Here is a 25,397-nt window from a genome sequence, read left to right on the forward strand (position 1 = left end):
CCAAAGACTGGCTGACAGTACGGAGCCGCCCATCTTCAGGAGTGCTTAGGGACACAAGTTCTCCCGATGCCTTATGAGGGCAAATTTGAACAGGGGTGACAACACGGGAACCAGGACACTGAGGGAGGATCAGGAAGGCTCTTTATGATTCAGAGCCATTCAATCATGCAGTGTCTGACATTTTTACCACTATGGGCTCTATTCACAAAACCATGTGTGGTAACTCATTTTTTGAGTGAAAAATTACCTCCAGTGATAATTCACTAAAAATAGTGAGTATTCACTAAAAATGTACCAAGTGTGATAAATGTTTGATAAAAGTGTGGTAAAACAGGTGATAAAACTGTCAGTAATATGTATGGAAATAAAGCTTTTTTGACCACTGTAGGGCAGCCCATATACTTGCCACCCATTACACAAAGATGACCCAGGATAGCCTGTCACATTTAAAGTGGGACCTCAACTCTTGCGCAAGACAGAATGAAAACATATATATAAATGCACCCCGTATGTATATAATTTAGCCTGTCTAATTCCCCCTGTGAATAATCACAGCTGTAATTTGAGCTTCTAGCTGTGCCAGCTGCCTCAGCAGAGCAGCTAATGTGTAAACACAGGATGTTAACCCTATGCCTGCTTCCATGAAAGCAGGAAGTACATACACTGGAGATTTTTTGTTAAATTTGTATCAGCTGTAACAAATTTTTTTCTTTAAAGGTAATTATGCTGTTGCTTATCTTTTAGAGCAGAGATGAATTTCCTCCTCGGCATCTATAAAATCATCTAAAAAACTGTACGAGGTGTGAAAGTGCACCTTGAGATTAGACACACTCGTCTTTGCTGCCTTCTATGTAAAATTGACATAAACTCGAGCAAAGAAAGCTCAAAAGGCTCCATCCTGATGGCCAAAAGTAGAGAAGTGATAATTATCACCTACCATTTGTAGGTGATAAAAAAATCCTTAATTAACACCAACTTCTCAATTGAGAATCTCAAATTGGAGATACATTTTGAGGTAATTACCACACAATGGGCTCTATTCATAAAACATTTGTGGCGAAAAAACTCCTGGAGGGAAAATACCGCAGCGATATTTTAGACTTCTGGGTGGTAATTCATAAAAATCTTGCCAGCTGCGATGCAAGTGCGGAGATCTCCCGCTGAAGGCTGTCGGAAGGCATGCGGAAACACTTCAGCTGGCAGAGTCCCTCCGTGCACTGCTCTCTCTGGGAGGTCTGTCCCATTCACTTGTATGTAATCCGCAAAATCAGAGGAAGCGGTATTTCCCGTCCACATACCGCTTCCTCTAAACTTTATGAATGGCCATTTTGTTACTTTTTTCTAGATAAATCTAGAAAAACACTGGAGAAGGCGGAAATTTCTCGCTCTGCTGGGGGATTGTAGATTTTCATGCGGGAACAGCTTTTATGAATGCCCACTTTGCTAAATGGACGGGAAAATCCGCTGTTTTGAGCGGAAAACTTGCGGTAACCTTTTATGAATAGAGCCCTTTTACTTCACTTTTTTCGCATGAGGTAATTTAGGGAGAAAAAAAATGGTGAATTTCAAAATGATGATATTTTGGTTGGTGTTTATCACTACCTAATTTAACGCATGCGGTAACTCATTGAGAATAGAGCCCTATAGATTTGCTTTAACCGTTGCATTGTATATTGTATGGCTACAGGGGCGGCCTTAGACACATGCCATCTGTGCAGGTGCACAGGACCACTATTCCTGGGGGAGGACAAACTGGTCACTATGCCTGCACATGTCACTGCAATGCAGCAGGTCAGTGACACTGGGACACCACACACTGGGCTCTATTCATAAAACTTCTGAGTCGGAAAAAATCCTGGAGGTAAAATACCGCAGCGGTATTTTACACTTCTGGGTGGTCATTCATAGAAATCTTGCCAGCTGCGATAGCAGAGCGGAGATCTCCCGCTGAAAGCTGGCGGTAAGCTGTCGGAAGACATGCGGAAACACTTCAGCCGGCAGAGTCCCTCCGTGCACTGCTCTCTCTGGGAGGTCTGTCCCATTCACTTGTATGTAATCCGCAAAATCAGAGGAAGCGGTATTTCCCGTCTACATACCGCTTCCTCTAAACTTTATGAATGGCCATTTTGTTACTTTTTTCTAGATAAATCTAGAAAAACACTGGAGAAGGTGGAAATCTCTCGCTCTGCTGGGGGATCGTAGATTTTCATGCGGGAACAGCTTTTTTGAATGCCCACTTTGCTAAATGGACGGGAAAATCCGCTGTTTTGAGCGGAAAACTTGCGGTAAGGTTTTATGAATAGAGCCCACTGACGGGGGAAGGAAGGAAAACTCATTGGCAAACTTCGCCAACAGTTGAATATTTTTCTCATGAGTAAAAGGCGGCTATGCAGTGTCCACAATGGACGTGGCTATTTACCTTGTATAAAATACCATATTGGCATTGATGGGCAAAGGGACCTCTGATTCTTTCTCTGCCCAAAGCTACAAGCCTAGAGCTACCCCTGATTGTTAAGCTATGTAACTACATTGCGATTTTTCCAAAGACTGACAATTTTTTGAATGGTGAGCGTTCGTTTCTGTGATATCGCGATGTGGGTACAGTCACACGACCACACGAATGTCCTTTAGCGTCATACCGTAATAAAGACTGTCACAGCAGATTGAATCACTAAGATCCCCAGCAACTCCCGTGCAAAGTACCACGATCATTTTGAAGCCTCTTGCACACTACATGTGATTCTGATTTGTGATTCTTAATCGCTACTGCATGCTGCGTTTTTCCTTTGATAGTATCCAGGAAAAATTGGAATCGCGAATCGGAATTGCAAAAATTGGAAACATAAATCGGATTTGAAATGTGCAGGACTAAGTCTTGTTCACTCCTGGTGTGCAGCGTTGCGTGCTGTCGTGCATACCCGCTTGAGGACCTTCAACAAGGGGATGTTGCAGGACCAGTCGGACAGTGAGTATGGGGTGCAGTGGAAAATGGTGGCACTATATAAATAAAAACTGATTCCTTGGCCAAGGCTTTAGATTTTATCCTGGCCTGTCTTCACACTATACTGACACATTTCTGTTCCTAGAGTTATGATAACGTCTACATTCTTTTTCTCTGCCATCCAGTGAAGAAAGAAAAATGAATTGAAGCAGCCATGATGACGTCATTTAAGTCCCTCCCTCCTAGTCCTAGCATGCAGTCTGCCACTATCTGCGTATAGGCTACTCGTCCCTTCCTCTTCCTCCTGACACTACTTCCGCTGCTGAGCTACGTTTTACTTTCCATAATCCGCCCGCACTGACAATACAATCAGCAGCAGTACTCTTCACAATCTCGCCGCCAGCATCCTCGTCTGAATCCTTCGCTCATCTCCTGAAGCCGGAAGCTGAGCGTGGCCGCCATTTTGTGACACGCTGCGGAGCGAAGGTCGCGACGCCACCTTTGTTAGCGTAGCGTCCATCTTCTCGCCATCTCTCGCTCTATAAATTAGCCGCTGGCAGGCATGAAAGACGCCCTTAAGATTTTCATTGGTAACGTGGACGACCGCACCACTCAAGAGGAAGTGACCGAGCTGTTCGAGCAGTACGGCCCCGTGCTGAGCTGCGCCGTCATGAAGCAGTACGCCTTCGTCCACATGAGGGGCGTCGACCGCGTCGATAAAGCCATTCAGGAGCTGAACGGGCGGAAGCTGCACGGCAAGAAGATGGTGGTGGAGCTTTCCAAGCCGCGGCCTCAGAACACCTGGAAGATCTTCGTGGGCAACGTGAGCCCAGCCTGCGACGCTTCCGAGCTGCGCTCCATGTTTGAGGCGTACGGCAAGGTGGTGGAGTGCGATGTGGTGAAAGGTAATGAGGCAGGAGCCCGCTAGGGAAGCGAGGGGGAATGGCGGCCTGAAGGCCTCCTCACCAGCAGGCAGGGCCCAGTAGCGTACCAATAGGGGATACCGAGGTCTCTACCGCACCGGGGCCCCATAGGGCCTTCCCTCAACTTCAGCACGAGCTCTTTATTCGTCCTGTGCTCATAATTACCTTCTATAGATGCTTCGAATGATAATAATCGTTAACAAGCTATTCCTGTTCCCCCATATGACCCTGTGGTTTGTCCTTGGCAGGCTTTGGTGAGCCTTTGCAATTGTTATGTATAGAGTGCTTGGGGGGCCCCCATGTAAGACTCCCACAGGGGCTCCGTAGCGCCTTAGCTACACCACTGGCAAGACCTAAAGGAGCAATAGCGCATTGCCTCCCTTCACTTGTAGCATGCTATGAGGTGCAGAGGCTGCGTCCACAACCCCTGCTTAGGACTAGATGTAGCTATCTACAGCTGTGTGTTATTGTAATGATTTGCACAGTGAGTTTTGTCCCTTTTCACATCGTAAATCGTGATTGGCGCTGTGATGATCACAATTTCCAATATTTAAACAAGTGCAATTTTACTGGCGATTCACATGTCATTAAGGTTAAATACATGCAATGCAATTTCCTGTCTGATGGGAATCGATCAATTATTTCCAACATGCCTGGTCTGTTCCCATTCGACAACGGTATTGATTTTTATCATGGGAAAATGTATTCCATATCCATCGGAAGCAGTTTGTATATCACATAATACAACTGCCAATCAGATCACTCATTGATTAGATGGGCAATTGAATTGTGTGTATCCAGGATAAAACCTTAGGGCCTATTTCCATTGGTGTGGAATCTGCAGCATTTCCCCACATGTGAACTGCAACACCCATCCAAATCCCTAGAACACCTGGACGATCTTTGTGGGCAATGTTAGTCTGGCCTGCGACAACTCCAAGCTGCGCTCCTTGTTTGGATGCGTACATGCATCACTGCACGTGCTGGCATGCGTCCCACAGGACACACGGTGGCATCGTGGAAACTGGCCCTAAAGATGCCCATTAACAGTACAATATTTTCCTCAGGTGTGATCGTCCAATCAGATTTGCAGTATTGTAAGTAATTGGAAGGCAATTATTCATTGTTAAGGGAACTTTCTTCAGATATGGGTCATAAAATCCAAGATTCTGATCGACCATAAAATTGATTTCCTCCATGTAGCGCATAGTTTTCTGTGTAATTCCATCATAAACCTCTGATCAAATCCCATTTGAGGAAATTGTACTGTTTAAAGCAAACAGAGCAGTTACATTTTTTTTTTTTATAAACCTGAATCGCCCCATAAGGAAGGCTCATAATGATGTGTGCTTTTGGGGGGGGGGGGGGGGGTTGGGTGCTTCCTGCTCCACTCTTCCTTGGCTGTAACAGCATGCGCTAACTTCTTCACCCAACAATCTGCTTTTGCCTGCTATAGTAATTCCTGGCTGGGTCATGCATGCCAGGAGATGTAGTCCATAGATGCATCTCCCTGCATGCATGACCCTGCCTGGAATTGCAGAAGCTGGTGGAAGGGTGAAGATGGCATTTTTCATGTGAACTGAGGAGCAGTACCTCGTAGGTAAGTAATCCCTGCAACCACAACAGCCTACACCAGGTATGTCAAACCGGTCCTACGAGGGCCGAGATCCTCACACATTTTTGACACAGCTCAAATGAATTGATGGGTCTGACTCAGGAAAGGTGTGGTCCATCAGGTAGAACACATTCCTTTCTTTCTCAGTCCATCCTAAACACTGGCATGGATCTGGCCCTCCAGGCCTGGATTTCGACACATATGGCATACACCATTGTATTTTAAAAAAATCCAGTGGTCAGTTAGTTTTAGGGCCCGTTTCCACTAGCGTTTAGGATTTGAGGAGATCGCCACATCGCCTCGCATACCTCTGCAGGTACTTTCGGTTGTCTTCCATAGAACCGGATCCAGCTTCCCGCTGACGGCTATGGGGACTCGGATGCGTGCTGCAGAAAACTGCAGCATTCTATCCATAATTTCCCCAACGTCCCATCGCGCCGGCTCGCGTAGGTAAATTCGCATCAATGGAAATTACTCCATTGACATGAATTGGTTGCAGTTTCCTTGCGATGCGGAGCGGTTTCCGCATAGCAACGTGTCTAGTGGAAATGGGCCCTTAACGGACACTTTAAAGGAAACCTTAACTGAGAGGGATACGGATGTTTCCTTATAAACAATGCCAGTTGCCAGGCAGTCCTGCTGATCTCTTTGGGGCAGTAGTGGCTGAATCACACAGCTGAAAAGAGCCTGCAGCTAATCCAGTCTGACTTCAGTCAGTCCAAACTTGAAATGACAACAACACAGGGAGATCGGGAGCCCAATCTGGTGTATTAACGTTGGACTGATGTCAAGTTACTAGTAATAAGGAATAATACTCACAAGTGTGGGTTGCTCGGGCAACCACTCGTCTTGGCATGTGGGGGAGTACCGCCCTCACTCGGCCTTTTCCCGTCCGGTCCGGTCGTCTCTCCAGGGAAAATTCAGATCTGACAGGGTATACCTGGTATCTGTGGATCCTCCAAGAGGATATAGCATAAGCTTAGAGATGATAGGAGGCGCCCGTGTTGGATCGCGGAGACTTTCGGTATCGTCCCTGGTTTGTGTGCATGTATGTGGTAACTAATATTACAATTCTATAACTTTAGAGATAGCCTACCTTTTTAGTAGTAATCAAACCGTGTAAAGGAGGTTCAAAGTTTAATTGTGCACATCGACAACGCGTTTCACGGTCGTAGCCGCTTCATCAGGTCAAATATACGTGCTTGAAATAAGAACATAAAAACAGTTTGCAAAGGCGCTCAGGATTCCAATTTGTGCCAAAATCAACATATAAAATACACATATAAAATACATACAAAATACATATAGCTAAAAGAGCCGGAGTTTTTTTCAAAAAACATAATGTAAGTAAGTCCATATAGCAACCTAACCTACAGAGGCATAAAATACCTAACATAGGTAGTAGTCTTAGCCAGGATAAGTAAGTGATAGATATCACGGTTGTATAAGGAATAGCGTGGTGGTCTGTAGACCTAAAGGGGCTACTGTTGCCCTAGGCTCTAACAGAACAACGCAGTAATAGGGAGGGAAGGGGTTAACATCAGTGCTCACATGGTTATGCCATTGATAGCGCTGCACCGAGGATAGGGTATGGATACCCCGTATGAGTTATGATGAGAGGTTACACATGAACAGGTATAGCGTCTAGCCAATAGCAGTATAGTATGGGGTAGAGGTATGTCTACCTCAGGTAATGTGTGGCCAGGGAAGGAGGAGGTAGGGGGCGTGATCCGTAAGGTGACGCTGCTCGCCCTCAGAGGATCACGCCCCCTACCTCCTCCTTCCCTGGCCACACATTACCTGGGGTTAGACAGCCACGCCCCCGTTTACTACCCCTCTGAATACTATTGGGGCTAGTTGGGAGCACATACGCCCACCACCCCCGCCCCGCCTACAACTAATGGCGCTATATCCTTCAGGCAGCCAGGACAACGGCGCTTATTGGCGCCCAGGCATACGGCAGGATACTTCAGGTAATTTCCTCACCCCCAGCACGATGGCCTCAATTAGCTCTAAGCTCTTTCAGCCACTCCGGACTGCATCAGACACTGCACTCCTATACTGGTCCCCTACGGACTACTACACCCTCTGTACCTACCCCCTAGCTCTAACCCCCCTTTTTTACACCTCATACCTCTACCCCATACTATACTGCTATTGGCTAGACGCTATACCTGTTCATGTGTAACCTCTCATAACTCATACGGGGTATCCATACCCTATCCTCGGTGCAGCGCTATCAATGGCATAACCATGTGAGCACTGATGTTAACCCCTTCCCTCCCTATTACTGCGTTGTTCTGTTAGAGCCTAGGGCAACAGTAGCCCCTTTAGGTCTACAGACCACCACGCTATTCCTTATACAACCGTGATATCTATCACTCACTTATCCTGGCTAAGACTACTACCTATGTTAGGTATTTTATGCCTCTGTAGGTTAGGTTGCTATATGGACTTACTTACATTATGTTTTTTAAAATGTTTAACTTACATTATGTTTTTTGAAAAAAACTCCGGCTCTTTTAGCTATATGTATTTTGTATGTATTTTATATGTTGATTTTGGCACAAATTGGAATCCTGAGCGCCTTTGCAAACTGTTTTTATGTTATTTCAAGCACGTATATTTGACCTGATGAAGCGGCTACGACCGTGAAACGCGTTGTCGATGTGCACAATTAAACTTTGAACCTCCTTTACACGGTTTGATTACTACTAATAAGGTAGGCTATCTCTAAAGTTATAGAATTGTAATATTAGTTACCACATACATGCACACAAACCAGGGACGATACCGAAAGTCTCCCCGATCCAACACGGGCGCCTCCTATCATCTCTAAGCTGACTTCAGTCAGAGCACCTGAGGTGCATGCTTGAGGGGCTGTGGCTAAAAGTAATAGACACAGGATCAGCAGGAGAGTCAGGCAACCGGTACTATTTTAAAAGGAAAAATCCATATCCTTCTCAGTTTAGGTTCCCTTTAAAGGACCACTAGCACGAAAAAAGTAGGGAGTTAAAATCTGACTCGGTTGGGAAACCCTGCTATAGAACAGTCTTCTGTTGGCTTTTCAGCCGCATGATAGCATGTCAACACCCAAAGGTTTCAGCTTGCAGCTGATGCTAAAAGCTACGTGCATGGTCTCAGAAAATTCAATTGCACGCAGTACGAGTGCAGTCAGTGGTAAACACAACCTGAGCACTGCCACTCGTCTTGATGTGGGGGATCCCTTCTGTAAACAAGCCCCTGGCAGTCGCGCTTAAAGTAAATCTGAAGTGGAATTTAAAACAAAAAAGATACTTAACTAAGGGGAGGGAAGGCTAATGAGCCTTCCTGTTCTCCTCACTGTCCCCGCGTTCCAGTGCTGGATTCCCGATTCAAATCTCCCACAGGGGTAGGCTTCAGGAGCACTCAGGCTCCCGAAGACTTTAGAAGCCTCGGGCAGTGGTGGAGAGCTGTATCTGGATCTTAATGAGGCTTTCCTTACTGTCATCTGGCCCCGCATCACAGAGCACAGACCCTGCAGATACTACTGACAAGGGCTTGTTGGTGATGTGATCAGGGCCGCATTCCTCTTGAAGCATGAGCACAGCTGTACTGCTGCACAAACAGCTACAACTGCGCAGCAAGCTGGTGCAGCTCTGTAATGCTATTTACTGCTAATGTTAATTGCAGCTGAAGCAGAGGCCGTAATGTGCAGTAGAGGACGGTTAGTGTGAGGTAGGTTAGGTGACATTTCTCGCACACAATTTTTTGACCAATATATGCGTTTGACTTTAAATGCGGGCACTTTTGTACAGTACCAATATTTGTCAATGGGAAATTGCAGATGCTTCCTGAAATCGTGGTAGGCCTGTAGAAATTGTGCTGTTTGCAGTGTGATTTCACATTGTGTAAAATTGCCTACGGTTTGGAACAAATGCACATCTTACATGCACTTTTGCAGAGTAAAACGCATGATACATTTTTCCCCGATGTTGCTGCCCATACACTTATAATAGATTTTCCTCATTGGTACCTGGCAGATTTGATCACTGTTCGAATCTGCCAGACATCTATGCCACGTCAGATTGCTTGCAATTTCGATCCATTTTCAGCAAATCTACCTGATCAGATGTTCTCGACCACGAAGCAGCATTAGATCGACGGTCCCTTATCTTTATACTGAAATCTGAATATGTATGGGCAGTGTGTGGAAGGGATAGAACACTCTGAACAGATCCCGATCAGGGAAGAATGTATAGTCTACTTAAAGAGGAGCTGTCAGCCATACTATCTCAGGGGAAAAAAACAAATGTATAAGTAGATAAATACTTGCTCTACTTAACAGATGTATTGCACTGTCCATGTTATGATTCCTGTGAATTTTATAAAGGTAAAGTAGGGAAACCTATTCAAGACAGTTTCCATATTTACTGTGGCTATTTTGAAGCCAGTTGTGATGTAATATCTGCCTTTAGTCTCCTCTGCCTGATTTGCCCGCCCTTCACTATAGAAAGCGCATTGTTTCAGCCTGAGAAATTTTGGCCAGTCAGAGAGGAACAGGTGTGGGAGTGGAAAACGGGAGGGAAAGAGGCTTCAGCCAATCAGGCTGCATTAGTTAAGTCTGAGGGGAAGTAGAGAAGCAAAAAAGACAACCTAGCATGCCCTGCAACTTTGTGTACCAAATAAGAGGTAGGTAAACTGGGGAATGATGATTTATCAACAAGAAAAGTGATTTATTTTTTTACTTTTGGATTGCCTGATTAGCATCCTTATTACTTGTTCACCAGATAAAAAGAATTGATTTTTGATTTTATGCCCGACAGATACTCTTTAAGGCCCATTATCCACGGGCCTTTTTGCTGTAATTGCATACAGCCGAATGGCAATGTTTAGTAACCTCCGGTGTGTTACGTTTGACATGTGGTGGCATTATCTGGCATTTTTTTGACACGCCTGAGGACAGAAACCGCTGTGCTCAGTTGTAACTCCATAGTGGCACCGGGCCGCCCATTCCCCCCCCCCCCCCCCCCCCCCCCTGTCGTGCACGTCAAGCATCTGGCTGGTGAACAGGAGCAGCTTACAGGAATTCAATTAATTTTTAAAAGCTATTACATAATGGTGGTTGCTCTCCATCTGCCAAAATGGAGTGCAAAGAGTCGGGAGGCTGGCTGGAATCCTTGTATAGATCTGCTCCAGGGATTGCTCTTGTAAGAATAAAGGAAAAACAAGTGACAGCAACATAGGAAAAACAAATTTTATAGTGAATTTTCTTGGAGCTGATTCATTAAGTTACAGCAGCCTGAGCTACATGACAGCACTGCACTCTAAATTCAAGGTTGCCTGCTATGCTCACTCTTGCAGTGTAGTTTGCCTTCCTTAGTTACGTCCGTTGCTTACATAGCAATGCGGTTTCTTTAACCTCCCTAGCGGTATTGACAGATTATGCATCCATACAAAACATGCTGTGAACAGTATAAAAGTGCATACACATCAATACTCTCCAGCACTGTGTACTAGACCCTTGCTTGACACATTTTTGAAAGTTACAGGAAAAAAGTTATATAAATTAATTTTATCACTTTTTGCACAGAAATCCTGGGGAAATTGAACGCCAGGGAGGTGGTTAGAGACTCTGAAGTCTCCTGAAAATTAGGTTTTTATTTTAAAAAACTTTATTACCATTATTGTCCCTCTTAAAACGCTGCAGAACCGTGGATGAAAACCCCCATCGATCACCCCAAACTCACGGGGGTACACAGCAGGCAAAAGCCACGACTTTCTTAGTCGTGGATTTTGCTGCCGCCTCTATGCGCGTTGATCAGCACGTATCTCCGCCTCTCCCCTGCCCCTCTCAGTGAAGGAAGACTGAGAGGGGCGAGGGAGAGGCGGCGATGCAGGCTGATTGACGCACATAGAGGCAGAGCTGCGCTGCCTCTATTTGGAAGGAGCCTGCGATGTACCCCGTTAGTTTGGAGTGATTGGGTTTTCTGCTGCTAGTTCTGCAGCATTTTAAGAGGGCCAATGGTAATGAGGTTTTTAAAATAAAAACCTCATTTTCAGGGGACTTCAGAGTCTCTTTAAATTAACATAGTAGCGACCGCTGTAGTGAAGTATTGCGATACTTCACCGCAGTGGCTGGCAATTAAAGGAACGCGCATTAGGCCTGAAAGATCGAATTTGAACCGAAATCGCAATTGCCAAGATCACAATTTCGGAATCATCAAAGCGGTGATTATCGTAATCACGTCATTTCCACATGGGGGAAGTTAAAAGAAGCGGTTTCGAACTTCCCCAAAGTCCCGGGGCGTGCGGCCTGCAGCACTGGACATACCTTCCTCACGAGTCCAACGCTGTCCGTCGTCTATCGCCGTCTGCTGGCTTTTGTGCTTGGCAAAACCCCAGGCTCCTGTATGTCACATGACATACAGGAAGTTTTCTGTGCATTAGAGCCTGCAGGAGAAGAAGTGGATAGACAGGCATCGCTGGACTCATGCTGGAAGCTATGTCCAGAACTGATGCAGCTTGGGGGACAGAGGAGGCAGAGCAGGCACAGAGACACAAAGGGGGCAAGAGACCAAGAAGAGGCAAAGGGGGCACAAAGAGACAGGTGGACAGAGGGGGAACAAGCAGGCACAGAGGGGGGGGGACAAAGCTTGATTTTAAGGAAATAGTGAATCGAATCGAAATTGCAATTTCAGACAGAAATCGCTCAATTCAATTTTTTCCTAAAATCGTTCAGGCAAACTAGTTGTTTGGGTAATAGCCAGCGGTGTGTAAATGTATCAGCTGTTTGGGATTCTGATTACCCCATGCAAATTTTCCATTTCCAGATGAATGGAAGTTTTCACACAGAGCGAGCACAATTTCACTTGTCTACGTTCCAGCAGAGAATATTCAAGGTGTTGTGGTGGCATGAGCGCTGTCCTATTCAATTATTGATACAGGAAGTGGAGTGCAGTTTGCTAAGTGAGGCTGCCCTTTTGCAGCGTATGTTTCAAATCCATTTGCGTTTGTCTGTGGGTAGGGAGGGGGTTGCCATGCTGGAGGGGGGTTGCAGGCAGAAAGGGGCGAGGGCAGTTAGGACCACCTTTCCCGCTCCCCCTCCAGCTAGTTTCTTTTAAAAATCAATTGGGCAGCGAGCGGGGAACTCTCTCTCTCTCATCCTTGTTCCACTGTGTCTCTGCGTCACTTCCTGCAATGCTGCGGTATGATGTACAGAGGGCGGCATTGCAGGAAGTGACGTGGTGAGCGGTGGAATGCAAGGAAGGGAGTTTGCCACTCGCTGCCCAGTTGATTTTTAAAAGAAACTAGTTGTAGGGGGAGCCAGCCCCCTCTCCACCCACAGACAGGGCTAGGACACTGGAAACGGATCAGTGTCTGTGTAGAGGGAGATCTGCTTTTGCATTGGGTTTCACTACCCCTGCGAGTATCCAGGGTCCGTGAAAACACTGCAAATTTGAACCCTCCATTTCTGAAGGCCCAGATGATGTAAAATAGCATGAAGCAGCATAGGCAAAGCAACAGGCTGAGCAGTGTGCACACAGTTGAACAAGACAAACTGTCAATGCAGCAGCAGCCCCCCCCCCACCAACCATACAGGGTTTTCTAAACCTCTGATGCAATCCATACCCAGCATGCTGGCTGCCAACCACTGAAACCCCCCCTTCCCCAAGGTAGGGGAAGGTACTGTATGTGCGCAAGGCTGCGGTGTGCTGGTGAGGAGGCAGCAAGGAAACTGGCCAGTGCAGTGGTGGCCCGAGAAGGCTCTTCTTGTGGGTGGTAAGGCCCTTATACAGGCCCGTTCTGTGGAGATGCAGGGTGGCGTTCCATGTGAGCGTCTGCTCCCGATAATGTCGCCGGCTTCCTCAAGGGGCCAGGGGTGCTTTCTTACCAGCAAAGAAATGGAGGGTACGCCAACAACCTTGAAGCCTACTTTTTTTCTGTTACCCACATCCTAGTGCTGCAAATCGTTGACCCATGTGTCCTCTATAAAAATACGTCCTCTGTAGCCTTAAGCATCGTACACACCCCTGACTACTGGTGGCCAATAATGACCCCCTGCGTAGCAACAACGCGTTGTCAGCTGCCTCTGTACAGGCTGGCCCAGCAACATCTGCGTGAATACGCACCTTTACATAGCACGTAATGTTCCTTTTTAACTGTGTGATCCATTGTTCGTCTAAAGATTGACCTTGCACTGTGCGGCATTTTCCTTATTACTTCCTCTGTATCTTCAGGGACCAAAATTTGCCTACAGTATGTCATCTCTAGCTGCGTTGTCCCTGTAATTTGTCCTTTATACCTGAATGGCACATGCCGTGTCTGAAATCATACTCTTCAGGTACATGGCCCATACTGCACCTAAAATTTGTACTTGTGTCTAAATAGCCAATGCTGCACCTAAAATTGAACTCTATCTACATGGCTCTTACTGTGCCCTAGATGTATACGTCAAGGTCATTTGGCCAATACTGCGCCTCAAATTTGTACTTCGTATCTACACGGTTCATGTTGAGATGACCGTTTGTTCTTAAAAGCTACATGGCCCGTACGGCACCTGTAATTCATCCTTAGTAACTACCTCACTGTTGCTGTAATTTCTTTTACACCTGCATGACCAAGTATTACATGTAGAATTTGCATTGTATCTACATTGCCCATGTTCCCCATAAACTTGTGCTTAGTAGACGTGACGAGCTGTGCGGCCCATACTGTGCTTTAAATTCAACCTTTGCGTTCAAAAGACTGCTTCTCCTATTATACATTCCCTTCCCTTTTCTGTGTTGAGCAAACCTTTATTATAACATGGATTCCCCATTGCATACTGTAAGCACTTGTAGCTGGTGATGTCAATTTTTATAGTCAATGTTGTGCAAAAAAAAAAAAAAACTAGCAAAGGAAAATGACCGAATTGGTCCACATTACCTGCTGCCTCAACTTTTCCTCAATTTAAAAAGAATCTCTCTATCGAACTTTCCTTCACCTAACCAATCACATGACGATGGGTGGAGTTGTTGAATTTATTGTAGCAAGGGTCAATTATAAAGGATGTTTATATCAAAGATATATTTAATTGTAGGCCAGGGTGAAAGGAATATTTTTGCAGACAAGAAGTTTATTTAACGGACAACTAAAGTGAGAGTTATATGAAGGCTGCCATATTTATTTCATTTTAAAAGAAACCTGAGACCAAGTAAATAGAAGAATTTATACTTGGGGATTCCGCCAGCCCCATGAACTCCATGGGCTACCCTTGCTGGCCTCCCGTGCTGCTCAGTACATCTGCAATCCTTCCCGTTAGGCATTAGCTGCATCAGTCGGTATTCACTTTGTGCCTCGGCAATATGCACACCCCCATCATGCTCCCGGTACTGGGAACATTCTGCGCCGTTAAGCTTGACTGATACAACTGAAGCCTTCCTAATAGGCAGGATTGAGGACTACCCATGTAGTTCATGGGGCTGAAGGAAGCCCCAGGGAAGTATCAATTCTTCTATATACTCGGTACTAACTAGACAAATAGCGCTGCGGCCGTGCACGTCTTCTCTCCCGCGTGTCATTGGGAGCTTACTATGCTGGTGCGGTATAAAAAACCGTATGTGCCTGCGCAGTAAGCGCCCGAGCGCGTGTGGCCGTGCAGCCACAATGCCATTCGTCTAGTTAGACTAATAATTAGCAGGTCACCGGCGGCAACGAACTGAGGGGGATTCGGTGACAACATGGGGCTTGCTGGGGGCTGGTAGAAGCCCTAGGGAAGTGATGCTTTTGGGGTTTTTTTCTATACCCCACAGAACCCCTTTAATTAATACCAATTGCCTGGCAGCCCTGCTGATTGCTGCAGTAGTATCTGAATCAAACCAGAAATAAACATGCAGCTAACCTTGTCAGATTTGAAAATAATGTCAAACACCTGATCTGCGTTCACGGTCATTTTCTTGCCTGTGGACCTTGTTGCATTGTGGGAAATGATGGCTGTTTCCAACTGCCAAGCATCTCCCTCCGTGCGTAATATATCTCGGTTTAAAAAAAAATAAATTTAACCTATCACATTGTTAGTGGGTGTAGTTATAGATGATGGCATGATCAATATTTAATTTTACATAAAGAGATCAGTGACTGTATTTGGGCTGAACCAAACTGGCAGGTGTATTGTTTTTTAATACCTTTTTTTTATTCAATTTTTAAAGAGAATCTGTATTGTTAAAATCGCACAAAAGTAAACATACCAGTGCGTTAGGGGACATCTCCTACCCCTCTGTCACAATTTCGCCGCTCCCCGCTGCATTAAAAGTGGTTAAAAAAAGTTTTATAAACAAACAAAATGGCCACCAAAACAGGAAGTAGGTTGATGTACAATATGTCCACACATAGAAAATACATCTATACACAATCAGGCTGTATACAGCCTTCCTTTTGAATCTCAGGAGATCATTTGTGTTTCTTTCCCCCTTCAGCTCTCATCCACTGAAGTGTCAGGCTGTTTCTTACTGCAGAGTGCAGACAGGTTTGCCAGTATGTAATTCATCAGTATGTGAAAGCCCAGCCAGCTCAAAGAAAGATTTATCCAGCCTGTAAAAGATAATAGAGCAGAGAGAAGCTGCCCTAATCTAAATAACACACAGGCAGTGTGCAGAGAGGGGCCTGGAGGGGGGAGATGCATCACAGAACCCCAACACTGAAGAACTTGGCAGCCTTCCAGACACAGGCTGACAAGTCTGACAAGAGAGAGATAAGTTGATTTATTACAGAGATGGTGATAGTAGAACTTCTACGTGCTGCAGTAAGCCAGAACACATTAGAATAGCTTTTGGAACTTGTAGGATGATACACAGGATGCAATTTTTGTTACGGAGTCTCTTTAAAGCAAATAAGACAATATACAGACATATATAGTATATCAGCCATAAACAGAATATAATACTAATATCTGAATAAACATGAGTATATAAATCGGTCACACAAAAAGACATATATAAACACAAAAGAAACAAAATATAATTTCAAGCTGTCGCAGCCCAGCCGCCACTCAAATAAAACAGGATTAGCAATGCCAGGTAGGAGAAGGAAGGGAAACATGAATTCCATTAATATAGACTATCTGAATATCCTCAAGCAATATTGCCATATTACTGTATAGTCCACCAAACTTCCCAAAGTCGCCAAATATTACGTTTATCTAAGGAATCATTCAGGCGAGATGTGAGTTCTTCCTTTTTATTTTACCTCCAGGATTTCATTGATCAGAGCCTCTTTAGTTGGCGGAGTTCGTGAACGCCATAGTGCAGCAATCAACTGTTTAGCAGTATTAACCACCCTGGCGTTCTATTTCCCCAGGATTTCCGTGCAAAAAGTGGTTCAATTAATTTCCCATAATTTTCAACCAATTTTTTTTTTTTTTTTGCAATCTTTTTTTTTTTTTTTTATATTGAATTCAATACAGGTTATTGTATTGAATTAAATAAAAAAAAAAAAAGTGTTTGCTGCGAGATTTTGATGATGCTGTGTGACACTGGTTCCATCAACGCCGATCGACGGGGGACATGTGATCTCCATGGGAGAAGCAAAATCCGCCAAGGGACATGGAAGAAGGCACTGGGGAAGCTATCAGAGGTACGCGACGAGGGGTCAGCATGCCAATGGTGAGTATAAGACCCAGATGTATAGCCAGGTGTAGTTAGCCAGATGTGCAGCCAGGTGTAGTTAGCCAGATGTGCAGCCAGGTGTAGTTAGCCAGATGTGCAGCCAGGTGTAGTTAGCCAGATGTGCAGCCAGGTGTAGTTAGCCAGGTGTAGTTAGCCAGGTGTAGTTAGCCAGGTGTAGTTAGCCAGGTGTAGTTAGCCAGGTGTAGTTAGCCAGGTGTAGTTAGCCAGGTGTAGTTAGCCAGGAATGGTTTAGCCAGATGTTTTGCCAGGTACAGTACATAGGGAGCAAGATGTTTGCCAGGTGTATAGAAGACAGATGTGCAGCCAGGTGTAGGGAGTCATATGTATAGGGAGCCAGGTTTGCGGCTGCCTCTGCCCCCCCCTCCATTGTCCCCGATGCCCCCTGACTCTGGCCGGGTGTCCCTTCTGTGGGGAGGTTCCCCTTCTGTGCTGGCTGGTAGTGGCCGGTGGGGATCCCCTCTGTGGGGGGGGGGGAATCCCCATACTGTGCATGCAGGTGGCTGGGTGGCCCTTCTGTGTGTGTGTGTGGGGGGGTATCCCCTTCTATGGGGGCTAGTCATGGTCGGTCGGGGACACCCCCTTCTGTGGTGGGGGGGAGGTGAGTGTCCCCATCTATGAGGGCTGTGGGTGGCCTCTCCCTCCTCTTCCCCCCCCCCATCCCTTCCGATCCCCCGTGCCCCCCCCCCCCAGTCCCATGTCTCCCCCCTGTCAGAAGCCCTGATCTACTACTCACCTGAGGGCTTGCTCCTGCGGCGGAAGCGGCACACTTCCTCCTCCATCGCGAAGTCTCGTGTTCTCTGTAATTACTGTACGCGGCTTGGTGACGTCACCAAGCCGCGTACTGTAATTACAGTGAACACGAGACTTCGCGATGGAGATGGAGGGTGTCCATCTCGGCCAGCGCAGGAGAAAGCCCTCAGGTGAGTAAAGCAGGGCTTCTGACTGACGGGGGAGACACGGGATCCGGGGGGGGGGGGGGGGGGGCAGGATCGGGGGTGAGGGAGGGAGGAGGGAGAGGCCACCCACAGCTCTCATATAAGGGGACACCCACCTCCCAAGCCCCCCCCGCACAGAAGGGGGTGTCCCCGACCGGCCAAGACCAGCCCCATAGGGGGGATACCCGCCCCCCCCCCCCCCACACACACACTGCAGGGTCACCCGCACGCACAGTACGGGGATGCCCCCCCCCCCCCCCCCACAGAGAGGATCCCCGCCGGTGCCGGCCACTACCAGCCAGCACAGAAGGGGACCCCCCCGCCGCACAGAGGGGATCCCCGCACTAGCCACCCGCAGCACAGCAGGGGACCCCCCCCCCACAGAGGGGATCCCCGCACCAACCACCCGCAGCACAGCAAGGGACACCCCCCCCCCCCCCCCACAGAGGGGATCCCCGCACCAGCCACCCGCAGCACAGCAGGGGACACCCCCCCACAGAGGGGATCCCCGCACCAGACACCCGCAGCACAGAAGGGGAATCCCGCACGCTGCTGAGCACATTCTCTGCTCCGATGGCTGCACAGGGATTCCCCAGGGTGGCTGGATGCTAGTTCTGCACGCTGTGGGTAGCACAGATCGCTACCCACAGCGTGCTGACAGGCATCCAGCCGTCTGATGAGGGAGAAGTGCAGCCGGCGGGACAGAGAAGCAAGAAATCTCCCTGACAGTTTTGACGAGCTCAATACCGCTTTCAGCAAGTTTTTCCTGGATGAGCTGAGCTCGTCAATACCACCAGGGTGGTTAAGGCTAATGCCCGTGAGTTTACGAGCTATACGTGATGGGTCTAGGAAATTGATACGCCAATAAAATGTTTAGAGGTCTACATTCTAATTGTTTCCCATATTTCACTCAAAAAATCTTTAACTCTATTCCAGAAAGGGATTATGCGAATGCACTCCCAAAAAATTACATATAGTACCTCGTGCTTCCTGACATCTCCAACAAGAGACAGACTGCTGGGTTCCATTTATTAACATCTGGATTTCTATACCATAAAAATAGAACCTTATATGATTCTCATTATATGTGATGCATGTAGGGAGGAGGTATTCCAAAGTTTTTGTTTTTTTTTTTGTTTTTTTTCCACATAGGCAAGGTAATGTCGAGCAGGTGTATAGTTTCTACCTCTTACAGTTGGTCTTGTACATTTCATGTTGGCTCTCTCCCTCGGCGTTAAACATTTGCTGATATTCCTTGCTATATGTGCAGGGCACACTGCACCGTGGAGTCAGCTGTACAGTGAAATCAGCACAATTATGGTGGAAAGGTAGTGTCAGCTGGGCTAGGTATGAGTAATGCTGGATACACACCATGAGCTTCCGCGTCGAATGCGTCCGTCGATGCGCGTCGGTTCGATTATTTCCGAGCATTTCCGAACGAATTTCGATGATTTTTAGGTCGATAGCCATGTAAAGTATGGCAAATCGACCTAACGATCCATCGAAGCTTGCATTGGACATGTCGGAAACAATTGAATCGATGTGTATCGATGGACGCTTCGAACGCGGAAACGCATGGTGTGTATCCAGCATTACAACTACTGAGGGACAGGACAGTTTTTTATCTGCATACAGGTCTATAAATCTGACTAGATTCACTGGCTGCAGTCAGATACAGCACATTGGAGGGAATCTGTGACAGGGAAACGTCAGACAGCAGCCAGTGGATCTGTTTTATAGACCTCTTTGTACAAAGATTCTCTGTTCTCCATAGCTGTAATCTAATGATGGCCATATATCGGACAACAATGCGGCCGATCAACCATTTGATTATAACCGGATAAAAATCGGTGCCGCCAAGAGCATGCCCGATCGATGGCCAAAATTGGTTGCGTGTATCGATTGGACATGCTGCAAGATGTAGGGCTGACATGGAATGGGGCCCCTGGCTCTGGGCCCTCCAGTGTAAAATGTGCCCTGTGCAGTATTCCTCACCTGTCTGTGACCGCACACGCCACATGTGATGTGACACCACGTCGCATCACACACGCACCAACGTTACGCCGTCAACCACGTTTAGCGGCGCGTGTATGTGGATTGAGCCAGTGGCAGACACCAACAGGTAAAGCATACTGCACGAGGCACAGGGGAGACAACTTTACATTAGGGGGGACAGAGCCAGGGAAGCAGATGTGGCATTGCAAGGCCAATTTCCGAGAGATTTCATGCTCAAATCAAGTCAGGACTTGGCTTGCCATGTATGGGCAGGCAACAGATCTCTCTCCGATCAGATAGATCTGTCTCTTGCTCGATATGCCCATACATCTGTATGGGTACCTTAAAGGTTGGCCATACATCTATTGATTTTGCGCCCCATTGATCATCTGATAAGATAATTTTATTGAATTGTAAGAAAATCTGTGCTGCAACAAGCATATGCCTAATAAACGATTCGACTTATTTTTGGGCTTAAATCTGTGAAGTATTGATCAAATATGCTGGAAAGATCTCGGGACGACGCGATTGATGGATCGTACAGTAATGTTGTGGTCGCTGTCCCCCAGAAAACTAAAAATATACGTTTTCCTTTTTTTACCCATTAGTTTTTAGTTCTAGTGGTCCCCCATAGCCTCCTGGTGGTCAAGGGGGTCCCCCAATAGCTTCACTGGTAGCCTAGTGGTCACCCACCATAGCTTCCCTGCCGGCCTAGTGTCTCCCTCCCCCCCTCGCCTTCATAGCGTCCCTGATGGCCTAGTGGGTCCCCATAGCATTCCTGGTAGACTAGCTGTCGCCCCTCCCCCCCCCCCTCCCCCCGTACTTTTCCTGGTGGCATAGGGTCCCCCATATGCAGAGAGCTGCAGCAGGGAGCAATGCTGGGGTAAACATTGCTCACCGTCCTAGATCCAGTGATGAGCAGCTCTGCCTTCTGCTTACATCGGCATCCAGCCTCAAACATCAGAAAGTACCTGGTCGTGGCTTGATTAGATCAAGGGACCTGCTGATCTGAGTGGAGCCGAGATTGTTGGGGGAACTAGGAGAGGTGAAAGTGGTTGCCTGCCTTTTTGTGATCACTGGCGATCAGATGTCAAATGACAGCTGAATTCACCAGTCCGGTCGATTAACATCTATGCCCTGGCAGAGATGGCTGGACACAAACTGGGCATAGATATCAATTACTTAGGGATGCTGTTGAGCTTTGCTATACACTTAGATCGACATCTGATAGGAATCGATTCAGAAAGGAATCTATTCCTACCACACACAGCACATCAGTTTTCCTAAGATTCCAGCAGAGGAAATCGAGTGAACTGCAGTAATGCAGTGTTTAATGCAGTGCAACACTATGGCCTGCTGATCGACTACCATTCCTGTCCTGGCCTTTTCGACCTAGGTATTGTCCAGTTGATGCTTTCAATCTTTTTTTTTTTTTTTTTTTTTTTTTTTTTATTGATTTACATTTTATTACGTTTATGGGGAATCAGTTCCTGGTAGATGAATCGAATCTGCAAGGAATGGGCATCTTAAAGTACACCTGTAATATGCAAAGGAGGGGGGGAGGGGAGTAACTTATTCAGTAGAGGGAAGCTTCTTGGTAATCCAGAGGCTTCCCCCAATGCCAATTACCCTTCCGCTGTTGGCTGGGACCCACTTTGCAGCCACACTCTCTCCTCCATGTAAGAGCATGGCCACATTGCTCAGGCGCATGGACACCTGTGCAGCAGAGTGGTGCACAAGCAGCTATGTGCTACTGTGCAGACTTTCATGTTGATGATTCTTAAAGTGTACCAGAGATGGTACACTATTGCTAATTTATACTTACCTGGGGCTTGCCTTCCTCCAGCCCCATAAGCACTTTGGCTTCCCTTGCCGTCCTCTTCAGCCCCTCCGTTCTGGTGGTACGACTCCCAGTAATCCAGTCCCCTGGAGCGTTTGTGAGCACGACCAAGGGGTCTGCTTTTGGCCCAGCTGCGCATGTGCAAAAGCCAGTGACTGCCCGGATTATCAGGAGTCGTAGGGGCCTAAGAGGATGGCGAGGGACTGTGTTGCTCATGGGGCTGGAGGAAGCCCCGGGTAAGTATAAATTGGCGATGGCAAACTATCAGGCTCACTTTAAGAGGGTCCCAGTGCGGTGAAGGAAGACCGAAGAAGCCTCTGGACTATGCAGATGCTTTGCCCTACTGGGGTAAGTAACTTTTTTTTTTTTCCTATTCTGATTATATGTACCCTTTAAGCAAGCTTTAGTGGGATCAATTCTTTATGGCCAGCAGGCTCCTTCATCAGCCCATGTGTTCTTTGATGCCTTGCCCTCCCTTCCTTCTAGTAAATAAGCAGAAAGTGAATCCTGTTAGTAGATGGTTCGGATGAGAAGATTGCTGTGTTTTACTTGACTAAAGCTCAGTATACATGTTTCTCGTTGGGAGGCACAAAGTATTTGCTGGCAATTGAAAATGAGGCACAATACAGAGGCCACATGGGCTGTCACAGGATGCTGTCTGGAGAGATGGCATTCCCACCAACTTAAGCTGGCACAGCTGTTATATTTATACTAGCGGTGGCCATATTAAATATGGAATTAAAGAGCGTCAAAACCAAGAGGCAGAAGGAAATATTGGAGCCAGCTTTGCTGGCAATTTGCCTAAAATGTTTGTTCCAGGTGTAAATTTGGCTCCTGAGAATTGTCTAGCTTTGAACTAACTTCAGTTATTCTGCTTATGTTTTCCGTGTCTATAACACTTTTTTTTTTTTTTTCCCCTTCCCATGTGTACTTCTTCATCAGATTATGCGTTCGTTCATATGGAGAGAGAAAGTGAAGCTAGGGAAGCTATTGAGAAAATGAATGGAAAGGAAATAAAAGGCAAGCGGATTAACGTGGAGATGTCCAATAAAACATCAAAGCCTGGAAGCACTAACGGCAGTGCTCCTAATCGCTCACGTAGGCCTCCAGATTTTCGAGAAGCCCCACAGAACCGCTCTGAGTCCTATAATCGTAGGAGGGCCGCTGAAGCAGCCTATGCATCCTTTGCTGTAAGATCGCCATATGAGCGTTATATGGGTGATACTGCCCGTTATGAGGCCCTTGAAGGTAGAATGCGTCCTCCTTCTCCACCCTACTTTGCACGAGACAGAAGTCCTATAAGAAGATCACCCACAAGATCACCCTATGGGCTTGCTCAGTCCGCCGCGTCCCTTGCATCAAAATACCGTTCTGCATCATCAGGCTTTGGGTCCATGTCTTCCTATGCGGACCAACAGTCTTCCTTATCCTCGGCTTTTGGTAGTCAGTCCGCTGCTTTATCTTCAGCCTATGGAGGCCGAACCGGTGCAATGTCCTCTGCCTATGGAAATCAGGGAGGCTATGAAAGCCAGTCTTCCACTTTCGGGATGGAAACACCTTCTTCCTACAGCTCCCATAGTTCTGCAGCCTATGGCTCTCAAGGGTCGTCTATGTCTTCAGCTTATGGTTTAAACCCATCTGCAATGGCGGCGTCCTACACCTCTCAACAATCATCCAATCCCTATGCATCACAGTCAGCTGGATCCTCCTATGCGGCGTCCTCTGCACTGGCCGGTACATATCGCCCTCAGCAAATGTCATCTGCTTATGAGAGTTCTCAGATGTCTGATCTTGGAATGCAGTCTGCTTACTCATCGCTATCTGCTCCAGGCTATGAGCGCACCCGTCTTTCACCGCCGCTTGTGTCTGCGTCTGACAGCTATAAGAAGGCAATGGATAGTTACAAAAGGTATGTAGCTTAAGACCTACAAGCGTCCTGCAGTACTGGTGGTGTGCCTGGTAATCGAAGTATTTGTTGCGCCAAAAGAAAATGCGCATGTTAACGTTGAAGTTTCGTTAGGTTGTATTGTGTTGCAGTATTGAAATAAGTGTGCGTTAACTTTAATAGACTCCTTTGACACGGACAACCATACTGCACGCTCGCTGCATAGTTCAGCCAGTGGGCTGCCTATCAATGAGCATCATGCTATTTCACTGTGATGCAACTCAAGATCAGCATTTGTAACTATGCATATAGGGGTGTATCTGGCCTGATGGGTAAGTATTTTGCTGTATAGTTCAGAAGGCTAGCATCTCGCTAATGGGACTTGGTAAGAACACTGTGGAGGGTGTTTCTGATGGAGCAGGTAAAAAGGGCACCGGAGTCCTTAAGAAAAAAATGGTGCTGCTATAGGCGCCTATGTTTAAAGCCACATTTAGCACCATTAGGGTGAAATTTGGGCGCATGACGGCTGCAATTATCAGGCGCCTTTAGAGCACCCGATTATACCATGTTTGTCGCATATCGTGGTTTCCACAAAGCCATAATATATGGCTATGAAGGTAAAATATGTGACTAGGGCCTCAATTCACTAAGCAGTTCAGACTATTCTACAGATGGTTTTTAGTCTACTGATGGTTTGGTGTAATGTTTTAGACCTGTTTTTAGCAGAGCAGTGCTTTTCAGCGCAGGAGGATTTGCGCGCAGCCGGCGCCACCATAGACTGTAATAGTAATTTCATCTATAGCGGCACTCGGTGAGTAACGTCAGCGCCGTCAGACGGAGTTGAAGTTGCTTTTAAAACACAATAATTCGGCCTCCAATGGCTAGAAGCCGAATTATGTCATTCCCCACTATCCATGGCGACCTGTAGGGGGAATAGTAATTAACATGGCCAGGACTTGTGCAGAAGCAGGATCAGCCATATACAGGCTGTATCCTGCGCTAAAGTCTTCCTGCACCGATTTCAAATGTATTCTGTTTTTAGACCTGGACTAACATTCAGTAATTACACAATTCACAAAGGCAAACGAGGAGTAACCAGGCCCACTTTTTCTAACAGATTAGACCAGCTGATTTCTTGTTGGTAAAGTAAAGGTAGCCATACACTGGTCGATTTGCCATCAGATTCGACCAACAAATAGATCCCTCTCTGATCGAATCTGATCAGAGAGGGATCGTATGGTTTCCTTTACTGCAAACAGATTGTGAATCGATTTCAGCCTGAAACCGTTCACAATCTGTGGTGCTAGCGACGTGCGGTAATTTCCCGCACGGAGCGATCGACGGGACCGATCTATTTCGGCACGAAATAGATCGAAATTTAGCGTTAACAATTTGACAGCAGATTCGATCCCGGTGATCGATTCTGTCGATTGGCGGGGAATCGGCCTAGTGAATGGCCAGCTTAATTCTGTGAGGTATTTTAGATGTGAGGATGGAACCTTTTTGAATTAATTATGCAGGAGTTTAATTGTATGCAGAGAGCTCATCAAAGGAGAAGGATGTCAGTCATAGCTACTCATTTGTGAATTGCATCTTTTGATCATTTCCCCTGCTTTAC

The 25,397-nt window shown here is 46.6% G+C and overlaps 1 protein-coding gene across 2 annotated transcripts in view; it reads left to right on the forward strand.

Moving 5' to 3' along the window:
• The first annotated feature begins 3,222 nt into the window (after window positions 1-3,222).
• Window positions 3,223-25,397, forward strand: part of RBM14 (RNA binding motif protein 14) — a 34,481-nt gene continuing 12,306 nt past the window's right edge. The window contains exons 1-2 of one of the 2 annotated variants that reach the window (XM_068260568.1): window positions 3,231-3,846; window positions 22,837-23,803. In XM_068260568.1, coding sequence (XP_068116669.1) covers window positions 3,504-3,846; window positions 22,837-23,803 — 1,310 coding nt within the window. In that variant the 5' untranslated portion in view covers window positions 3,231-3,503. Of the gene's footprint in view, window positions 3,847-22,836; window positions 23,804-25,397 lie in introns of both variants that reach the window. The other variant, XM_068260569.1, reaches the window with a different exon arrangement.

This window comes from Hyperolius riggenbachi, chromosome 11, assembly GCF_040937935.1.
Source record: "Hyperolius riggenbachi isolate aHypRig1 chromosome 11, aHypRig1.pri, whole genome shotgun sequence".
NCBI classification, from domain to species: Eukaryota; Metazoa; Chordata; class Amphibia; order Anura; family Hyperoliidae; genus Hyperolius; species Hyperolius riggenbachi.